The sequence below is a fragment of the Marmota flaviventris genome, chromosome 8 (genome assembly GCF_047511675.1).
Source record: "Marmota flaviventris isolate mMarFla1 chromosome 8, mMarFla1.hap1, whole genome shotgun sequence".
NCBI lineage: Eukaryota > Metazoa > Chordata > Mammalia > Rodentia > Sciuridae > Marmota > Marmota flaviventris.
In genome coordinates, this window is record NC_092505.1 from 43,613,039 (window position 1) to 43,623,020 (window position 9,982).

The window sequence follows — 9,982 nt, forward strand, 5'->3', positions numbered from 1 at the left end:
ATCTTATTTCTCCTTGACTCCCTAAGGTATCATGGTTACCATAGCAGCCAGATACTGATGATGCCTCCAGGGGCAACAACGTGAAATTGAGCCACCTCTCAAGTCCTCACTTCTCCATGCCCTTTGCAGGCCAAGGTAAGAATGGTCTGAAGCTCAGAGCCTCGTCAGGCCCCTGTGCTGTCTTGGATCACTGAGACCTGCAAATCCTGCCTCTGCAGTCTCAGTTCGGACCCTGAAACACCTCTTTGGAGACTCCCTCCTCTCCAAGCTCTGTCTCTTGGCGCCCTGCATGGTTGCCTTGGAAACAGGTTCCTCTGCGGACAAAGGAGGGAGCTGGGTCCTGCTTCCTTCTGGTCCTGTCGATGAGGATTTTTAGACCGTGGAGACTGCGCTGCCCTGCCCTGCACTTGCCCTCATTCTCCACATTCTCACTAAAGTGGAGCTTGCCCTCCCTTAACACTGACGAGGATATGTGTAAAAGTGTGACCACAGGTGAGTGGAAGAAAGTCTTCTATGAGAAGATGGAGGAAGCTAAGCCAGCTGACAGCTGGGACCTCATCATTGACCCCAACCTCAAGCATAATGTGCTGGCCCCTGGCTGGAAGCAGTACCTGGAACTGCACGCCTCAGGCAGGTGAGTAGCTCAGAAAGTAGGGGCCACGTAGGCAGTCTCCAAGTCCCTAGCCCTGGGGTACCTTGCAAGGAAAGATAAGGATTTGCAGAACCCAAGTGCTTAGCTTCAATCTCACTGTCAGACTAGTGTAGACTGGGAAGCAGAGTGAGTCCCCCAAAGGGAGCTTGGATGCCTGGCTTTGATTCCAGGTCTTCTACTGATCCATCTCCTGCGTAATTTTTTTTTCCTCACAGTTTCCTCATCCAGAGAATCAAGAGGTAGGATAGATTATTAGTCCTAAACTATGACACCCTTGCACATTTTCAGATTTTAATATTTAAAAACAAATAGTTGAAAACTGAGAGATGGGAGGCTTGAGGTCCATGGTGTGGTTTGTGCTTTGCTCCTGGGCCAGTTCAATTTTAATCTATTTAACTCAGCTTGGTTTGATTTAAAATATCAAACACACATGGTGTTCTAGAAGTAGCTCTACTATTGATTCCATGGCTCTTGAGCAATTCAATATTTTTCTTGGACTTCATTTGCAAAATGAAGGGTTAGTTCTAGTTCTTTGCTTTGTGGTCCAGGGAGCATCATCTAGAACTTGCTAGAGATGCAGAATCTTGGGCTCCATTCTAGACCTGAATCAGGATCTGCATTTTAATAAGATTCCCTAAGTGCTTTGTATATGCAATAATATCTGAGACAAACTTCTACTACTCTTGTCTGTGGGTCTTGTCCATAGGGTCAAGACTTACCTCTGGGACATAAGATGGGGAGGTTGAGTGGTTCAGCTTGGAGTCTGAAGCAAAGCTTCCTGCTTTGCTTGGTCCAGTCAATTCAATTCAATTCAAGAAGCATTATTGGGCACTGGCTCAGCGCCCCGCTGGCTGTATGTACATGAATGGCTCTCTTAGGTTCTGTATCTCAGAGAAAAATGAAGAATTATTTGGGAAATTTCTGAGATTTTGACATTTTAAAATTCAAGTTTAGTAGTCTGAGAGGGAAAAATAGTCCCAAAATGATATGAATAAATAAGAAGAAATGAACATGAAAACATCAAATTCCCAAATCAACAGATGGGAAGGATGCCACTTGCCTGAAGGACTCATAAGCTTCTTGAAGACATGAAAGACTTGGGGGACTGAGTAGGGAGGGTTTATGGCTTTCCCAGCCCTGGCCTGTGACCTGTGATCCCCAGCTGGACCCAGTTAGCCTGGGAAATTATAGACCTCTGGGTGCAGACTGCCTCTACTTCTAGGTCTTGGCGTGCATTAACTCTGGCACTGACTTGGAGACTGATAGGTGATAATGTGATTTTTTTTTTTTCCTGATTTTGGACCTCAGACAGCATTGACATAGGAATGTGCAGATAGATTGTGCATTTCCTATCTGATGAGGGCTGTACCTATGGTATCAGACTACTAGGCAGTTTGGGCAGGAAGGACTCACCTAGTGCACTCATTTTACAGATGAGAAATGATGCCCAGAGAGAAAGATCTGGGAGCAAGTCCTGAAGAAACTGGGATGGAGGGGGCAGAGGCTTCTGTAAAGCACCCAGGAGACACAGCACAGTGGGATGCCACTCCCAAGGAACCTGTTCTAGCCCCAGGGGTGCTAACAATGGGGCCGGCTGGGCAGCCTCTTGGGGAACCCAAGGGGCTGATAAACCCAAGGGGCTGTCAACACACCGCCCCCACCTCCAGGTCCTGCTGACCCTCTACGTCCCTTCACCCACTTCTTGGGCCTGTTTCTTCTGCCTCCACACAGTCCGGTCTTCTTTTCCTTTCCCCTCTCTGCAGGTTCCACTGCTCCTGGTGCTGGCACACCTGGCAATCGCCCCACGTGGTTATCCTCTTCCACATGTACCTGGACAGAGCCCAGCGCGCAGGCTCCGTGCGCATGCGGGTCTTCAAGCAGCTGTGCTACGAGTGTGGCACCGCGCGACTGGACGAGTCCAGCATGCTGGAGGAGAACATCGAGAGCCTGGTGGACAACCTCATCACCAGTCTGCGCGAGCAGTGCTACGGGGAGCGCGGCGGCCAGTACCGCATCCACGTGGCCAGCCGCCAGGACCACCGACGACACCGGGGAGAGTTCTGCGAGGCCTGCCAGGAGGGCATCGTGCACTGGAAGCCCAGCGAGAAGCTGCTGGAGGAGGAGGCGACCACCTACACCTTCTCCAGGGCGCCCAGTCCCACCAAGCCTCAGGCTGAGGAGGGCTCGGGCTGCAACTTCTGCTCTGTTCCCTGGTGCTTGTTTTGGGCCACCGTTCTCCTGTTGATCATCTACCTACAGTTCTCCTTCGGCAGTTCTTTTTAAGCCCTCCTCGGTGGGCCAGAGGCTTGGGGTGGGGTCTGCTGGCTGGTGGGAGCGGGCGAGAAGAGGCCTAGCCTGGGAATGGGATCAAGTTCTAGCTCTAATGCTGTCCTTGTCTCAGTGGGGACTGTGGACAGTTTACCCATGTTCCCCATCTGGGATAGATCGGGGTGTTTCAAAGGAAGATCAAGTATCCCAAAATTCTGTGCAGGTGCCTTAGGGACTTTTGGATTTGGAAGGTGGACTGAGTGGGTGGGTTTCCTACTCCTGGTCCAACAACCCACCCCCAATTCTTACTTTCTCCTCTTGTTTCTATCAGAACAGCTGCATCTTAGGTGGAATTCTACTTTAGTTATTTGTATGAAAAAAAGGTTAACTGCCTTAAAAATGTTTGAAAATTCCAGGACTAGGTGATATCAAAAGGCCTTTCCACAACAATGAGTTTGACCTGGCTCTCTTGTTAGGTTTCCACTCCTGTTCCTCATTATCTCCATATCCTCTAGATGCAGGCTTAAATTCACCTCTGCCTACTACAGAAGCCTCACCCACAGCTCTGCCTCATGCACACAGCAGAGGTTTCCCTCTAAGGAAGAGAGGTTGAGGGCATTAGGCTGCTGCTTTGCTGCTGGGTCCACAGGGTTCCTTGACTCTGTTTCCCAGCTTCCAGCTTCTCTCCACTCAGAAGGATCCTGGAGCCTGACTGGCTGAAAGATGGTGGTGGGGTAGAGTCCCATAGAGCAACGCTTCCCACTTGGTACGAATGAACTGGCACAGAATTTTGGGGGAGGTTTAGAAGATAGCATTTTAGAAGCAAAGCACAAAATCTCTAGGAAACATATATAACGATTCTCCATTTAATGAAGGGTTTTCAAAGTTCAGATTCTTAGCAGTGCTGATAGCCAGAACACTGGAGTTGAAGCCTGGTCTCCATTTTTTTTTTTTTTTTTGCTGCAACTATAGTTGAGTAGCTTCCCCACATCAGCTGTACATGGGCCATCTTGTCAAAGATTGGCTGCCTAAACCACACCATGGGGATGGAGTGTCCTCAACAAGAGGAGGGGACACTAAGGATGCCAAGTGATTTGTCCATAGAGAAGTACCTAGGATCTCACATTCCTTTAAAATAGGATGTAATGTTGTTTGGAGTGGCAGGAGAGGAGACTGGCAGTAGGGGTTGGGATGGGGGAGAGGCAGAGGGCAGGAGATGGGATACCACCCTGGATGTTGAAGAGCCCTTATTCATCCACCTCTGTTAATAACCTGACTCCCTGTCCTCCTTCCCCTACAACTTTCCTCTTTAATAACAAGTCACTATCATCTGTTGTGGTGAAGAGAAAAGGGCCATTTACATAAAGATGGGATACTTAAATAAAGACAGAATGTCTTCAGTTGGGCTTAGAGGTCATTAATGCATGTTTGAATTCTCCATACTGTTCCTGATATACTGGGCCATTGGTTTTCTGCATCCTTCCCCATAACCTTTCCCTCTCCCCTTTCTGGGACCCCCGTGTGAGGTTGCAACTAGCTCCAACTCTGGGCCAATTCAGTCCATAGTTAAGATGGGATGCTGGAAATCAGTTTGATTCTTGCTCTGATTTCAGTAACTAGCTGTGATTTTCTTCACTTGATTCTCAAAGTATTCATTTCTTTACCCAGTTCACATATCCTGAGCATCTACTCTGCAGCAAGTCCTGATTTAGGAGCTAGATACAGAGGGCACTTAGTGGGCAGGCCCTGTCTCTCAGAGGGCTCTGCCTTCCACAGAGGTTCTCAGCCCCGGCTTCACTTGAGAAATCTTGGGAATTTTTAAAGAAACATCATTGCTCCGCCTCTACTCTGGACCACTGGAATCAGAATTTCTAGGAGGGGGCCCTAAGCATCCGAATAATAATAGAACTCCCAGGTGATCTACCTGTGCTTCCTGGTATAATACTTTCCAATTGAGAAATATGCTTCCATTTGCATTTAGTTTTATAAAAATTATGCCTTGATATTCTTCTTGATGATCTTCCCTGAACTTTCTAGGACTAGGACTCAGCTTCCCTACTCACTCTCCACCCTGTGCGGGATTCCCCCTCTGCTCTTGCAGATGTGTTGCTGCAGTGACTTAATCATCCTGAGAGTTTCCCTTACTGAGTTCTTTCACCTTTATTGGGACACATCAAGAGTTATGGTTATTACTCATCTATGGCTGTATTCCCTTCTAGAATGTAAGCTCTAAGAAGCACAGATTTCATGCATTTTATTCACCTATATTGAGCACATAACAAGTACACAATAAATTGTTTTGAACAACTAAATGAACAAATGAGCTGGGTCATACTCAATCAGATCCTTATCTCCCTAGCACATCTTTTTTATAACAATATTTGGAGTCTCCTTCTCTCTTCACCTCTTATTTTTCCTAGATTCTATATTCATATATCCCAAATAAACTATTTAAATCAAAGCATTTGGAAGAAGACAGTTTGTTTTGATTTTTTCCCAGAAGGTGTCATGGGCTTGTATATGAGGCTCTGAACCCTGAAAGCACAGGGAGCTATATGGGTCCTGGTTCAATTTTAGATAGATTTCCCTGGGACTTTCAGCTGATCATCATTCTCTCTGGATATCAGGTACTGTCTTAGGGTTTGGAACATCTCAAGGTCTTTATTGGTACCATCCTGTTCCAACCCATATAAAGCATTGTTTTTACATCCTCTCTGATGACAGGTTATGCAGGCTTTTTTTGAGCACCCTCAGGGTCAGGGAGATCATTACCACCCAAGACAGCTCAGGCCACTGTTGGATAGCTCGACCTTTTAAAGAAGGCTTTTTCCTTTTAGGCCTCCCTCTGAAGGATTTGTCTTTTTTCATCTGCCAGGTTGAGCTCTTACAAGCAGGATCCCACGGGGGAGTGTTCTTCCCGTATCCTCAACACTGTCATCCTTTAATCCAAAGTCAGTTCCTGCCATTCTGCTGCTCTCTTTGCTGTTCTGCAAACTCCAGGTGCCTCGAGGCCAGATAGGATGTGGCTCCAGCCATCTTAGTGACACTTTTCAACATGCTTCCCCCTTGCTTCTATAGCTACCCTGGCTCCCTTGCTGTTCCCCAACATAGCAGGCATGCTCCTGCCCAGGGCCCTGTTTGACCCTCTATCTGGCCCTCTTTGTCTTGAGTGGTTTTTATTGGACCTACTCTCTGACCTCCCTCAAACCTTTGCTCAGTTCTCATCCTCTCAGCCAGGCTACTCTGCCACACTGTTTTATGCTGTACCCTGAGTCCCCATCCACCTCCAGGCTCCTGATCCCCTGGCCTTTGCCTTGGGCTGGGTTCCCAGGATGCAGAAGCAGAAGTACTTTCTGGAGGCCTGTGAGCTCAGGACCTCAGGACCTCAGGAAGGAGGCCGAGCAGCTGAGAAAGCCAATAGAAGTCCTAAGTTGGCTGCCTCAGCTGGTGACTGGCAGTTGGGTCCCACCGAACCGTCTGAGACGCCAGGGAAACGTGTTTCAGGGTGGTGGGGGTGGGGTGGTTCTCTTCTCTGGTTCTTTCACCCCTGTAGTTGAGGGTTTGCCCCTGTAAGACTCATGACTGGGCCATGAGTTGCCTTAACTAAGTGGATAAATTCTGAATGGGGTCTGAAAACAAGGTTTGTGTCCTTGCTCTGACTTTCTCAGGGAAAAGAAAAAGCTTCCCCGCTAGGTTCTATTCTCTTTGTATTTCTTTGTGGGGGCCCAGCACCCTGACCTCTCCCTGTGGATGGTAGTCTGGAGGGTTTTAAGGAGCTGGCTCCTCTCCCCAGCTCCCAACCAAGGACACATGGCCCAAGAGAGGCAACTGGAATTTCAATGAGGAGCAAAGTGATAAAAACCCTGAGAACAGATGGAGCATATTAATTCCAGTGGTGGCCCCCTGGCTCGGCTGTAAAACACTTGCTGCTATTCACATTCCCAGCAGGGTCAAATTTTTCCTTTACTGAGTCTTATTCTCCAATATATATTAATATGTTAATACTAATTCATTCAGCGAATCCGCCCATACTTTCCTAGTACATTCCCTTTCATGCTTAGATTAGATGGTGTTTGTGTGTTTCAGCCTATCCAGATGGGTCCACCAGGCTGTTCCCCTCTGGACACAGTCCATGTGGTCAGTTCAGACGATGGACCCCAGACCTGTGCCCATCTGCCCTCTCCCTCAGTTTTCAACTTCCCTTTCCTCCCTCCACCCCACGTTCTCCTCCAGATCCTGCCTTTCCTCCTTCCTTTCAAAACCAAGTATTTCAAACACTGTCCACATCCTCTGTCTCCACATTGTCACCTCCCATTGATGCTACAGGCTGATTCCCACCCCCATGACTTTACAGAAACTGACCCCACTCAGGTTACCAGCAGGCTATGGCTACATACAATGTACTTTTCTTTCTTTCTTTCTTTTTTTCAGTGCTGAGGATGGCTCCCAGGGCCTATTGCATGCTGGGCAAGCGCTCCCCTGCTGGGCTGCATCCCCAACCTCAATATATACTTGTAAACCTTGTTTTCTTCTTGACCTCTCAAAGGACAACAATATTGACCAACTGCAAACACTGTGTGCTTGGTTCCAGGGACACCCTGCTCCCGATGTGCCTTGGTCTTCTGGCTCCCTCTCAATCTTCTTTATAGATTTCACGGCCCCAGCCTGACTCCTGCCTGCTGCTATCTTTAGGGTCCTATCATGTGCCTTCTGTTTGCTCCTCTAGTTTGTCCATGTGATCTCATCTAGCCTGGGGGTTTATTTATTACGTATATGCTGATGATTACTGAAATCTCTGCCTTGAGGCCTGAACTTTCCTGGGCTTCTGGCCCTGTGGTCTTCCTTCTTACTTAACATCTCCATTTTTTGGAGACTGTTTCAGAGTCCCCATGTCCAAATGGATTGCAAAATTTGTTTTCCTCTCTGGTGGTCCATAAAATGTATCTTTGTGTGTGTGTGTGTGTGTGTGTGTGTGTGTGTGGTGCTGGGGATTGAACCCAGGACCTTGTGCATGTGAGACAAGCATTCTACCAACTGAGCTATCTTCTGAGCCCCCAAATGTGTCATTTTAACCATTTTTTAATTGTACAATGCAGTGACATTAAGTATATTTATGTGATTGTGTACCTCTCTTTAGGACTTTTTATTCATCCTAAACTGAAGCTGTTTCCATCAAAACTTGCTCCTTGCTATCTTCTGGCTAAGGTTTGAGTTTGTCTCCTAAGGTTTCATGTGTTGGAATCTTGGTCCTGGATGTGTCACTGCTGGGAAGCGGTAGAACCTTTAAGAGGTGGAGCTTAGTGGTGGGAAGTCCACAAGTCATTGGGAGCACTGCCCTCAGAAGGAATGAAGTATTTCCTTTGGAATTTTGTGTTATTTTCCAAGGGAGTTGTTATGAGAGTGAGCCTGACCCCCTGAGTTGCTCTGTTTGGCTTCCTGTCTGGTGATATGATCTTTTGCTCTCACATGTGCACATGCATCTGTCATGAGGTCCTCATGGGAGTGGATACCAACACTTGAGCCTCTAGAATGGTGATATAAATAAACCTCATATTTATGAAGTTATTCAGCCTCAAGTATTGTGTTATAGTCACAGAGAAAAGACTGATACATTCCCCATCCCCTCTTACCTGCTAGCAGCCATTTTTTTTCTATCTTTATCAATTTTACCACCAATCCATTTTTCTGTCTCTATTAATTTCACTGTTTGAACTAGTTTATTTTAATATATGCAAAGTCATTTCTTTTATTCCCCTCCCATTTATTTCAAAGCAATTATTTCATTTTTCCAGTGGCATGGTAGCCACAATCTTTGTTCCTCTGTGTTTGACCTATTAAACTTAGGATGATATTTTCAAGGCTCATCATCGTTAAAAGAATTTCTTTTAAAGTTTGATTAGGATTCTATTGTATGTATATTCCACATTTTATTTATCTACTCATTTATTGAAGGATGTCAAGTTGTTTCTAACTTTTGACTGGTGTGAATAACGCTGCTATGAAAATTGGTGTACGATTATCTATTTGAATCCATGCTTACATTGTGTGTGTGTGTGTGTGATTCTGTTTGTTAAAAATGGGGCATCTGGGAAAAAAATAACCACATCTCCCAGTCTTTGCAGACTGGCTTTGTGCCAGAGAAGTTTTTCACTAGCTAGTTGGGTATGCTGGAGGTAAAAGCCTAACTTGGTCTTTTCTGATCATGCATTTGGTCTTCTTGGGTCTTTTCTGAGCATGCATTTTTCCTGGGCCTGTGGCTTTTTAAATCTCCCCATTTGCAGAGTTACTTTTGAATATTCTCACTTCCCAGAGTCTCACCCACTTCTCCTCTGGGTCTTAGATGGTCTATTGTGTTTCTCCCCCTGTAATATCTTGCCCGCTCTGTGGGTCTGTAGTCTTTCTGTAGTTTTCCAGAATTGCGTTCCTACAGAAGACCCTAGGTAAGACAGAGACCAAGCAGGCCCTGGACAGGTGAGACTAGGTAAATAAGGTTTATTCTACTACCTCTGTTCCAAGGCAGGGAAGTAGGAACTGGGCTGCTGCCTTTTCCAGACCATGACTGTGCTTTACTGAGGAGTGAGAGGGTCAAGGGTGAGCAAAAGACCATGGAATTTCTGATTTCAAATGTGAGTTTCTTCTTGATTGGACACCCACTTGGTCACTTTGGACCTTTGTTTTCCTGAGCTTCCATAAGGTTATTTTAGCCACTCTATGGTTGTTTTTGAACATTTCTGTGGGGGACATGGACTTGGAGCTTGCTAGCCTGCCATTTTGTTGTAGTGGATTTAACGGCTCTCCCTGTTCTTGCCTCCCACAAGCCAGCCTCTACCCAGCGCCATAGCAATGCTTTTTCCTGAACGCGGTCCCATCTGTTCCTCTTTTCTCTTTGCCAGGCTAATTCCAACTGATTCTTCAGTTGCCAGCCTACACTATTTCCTCTTCATTTCATTCATGCAAGAATAGAATTAGTGCTTCTGCTAAGACCTTGTGTCCCTCCCTCTGCTTCTCTTTCCATAGCTCCCTCCCTGCTTCCCACGCTAAGGTTAAGGCTTCATGATTCTG

General features: G+C 46.6%; 1 protein-coding gene across 1 annotated transcript; it reads left to right on the plus strand.

The window, feature by feature from the left end:
- The first annotated feature begins 362 nt into the window (after nt 1-362).
- Rtp1 (receptor transporter protein 1) lies at nt 363-2,935 on the plus strand. The gene is made up of 2 exons (XM_027951419.2): nt 363-634; nt 2,416-2,935. The coding sequence occupies exons 1-2, from the start codon at nt 363-365 to the stop codon at nt 2,933-2,935; spliced, it is 792 nt and encodes a 263-aa protein (XP_027807220.2).
- The last annotated feature ends 7,047 nt before the right edge of the window (nt 2,936-9,982 follow it).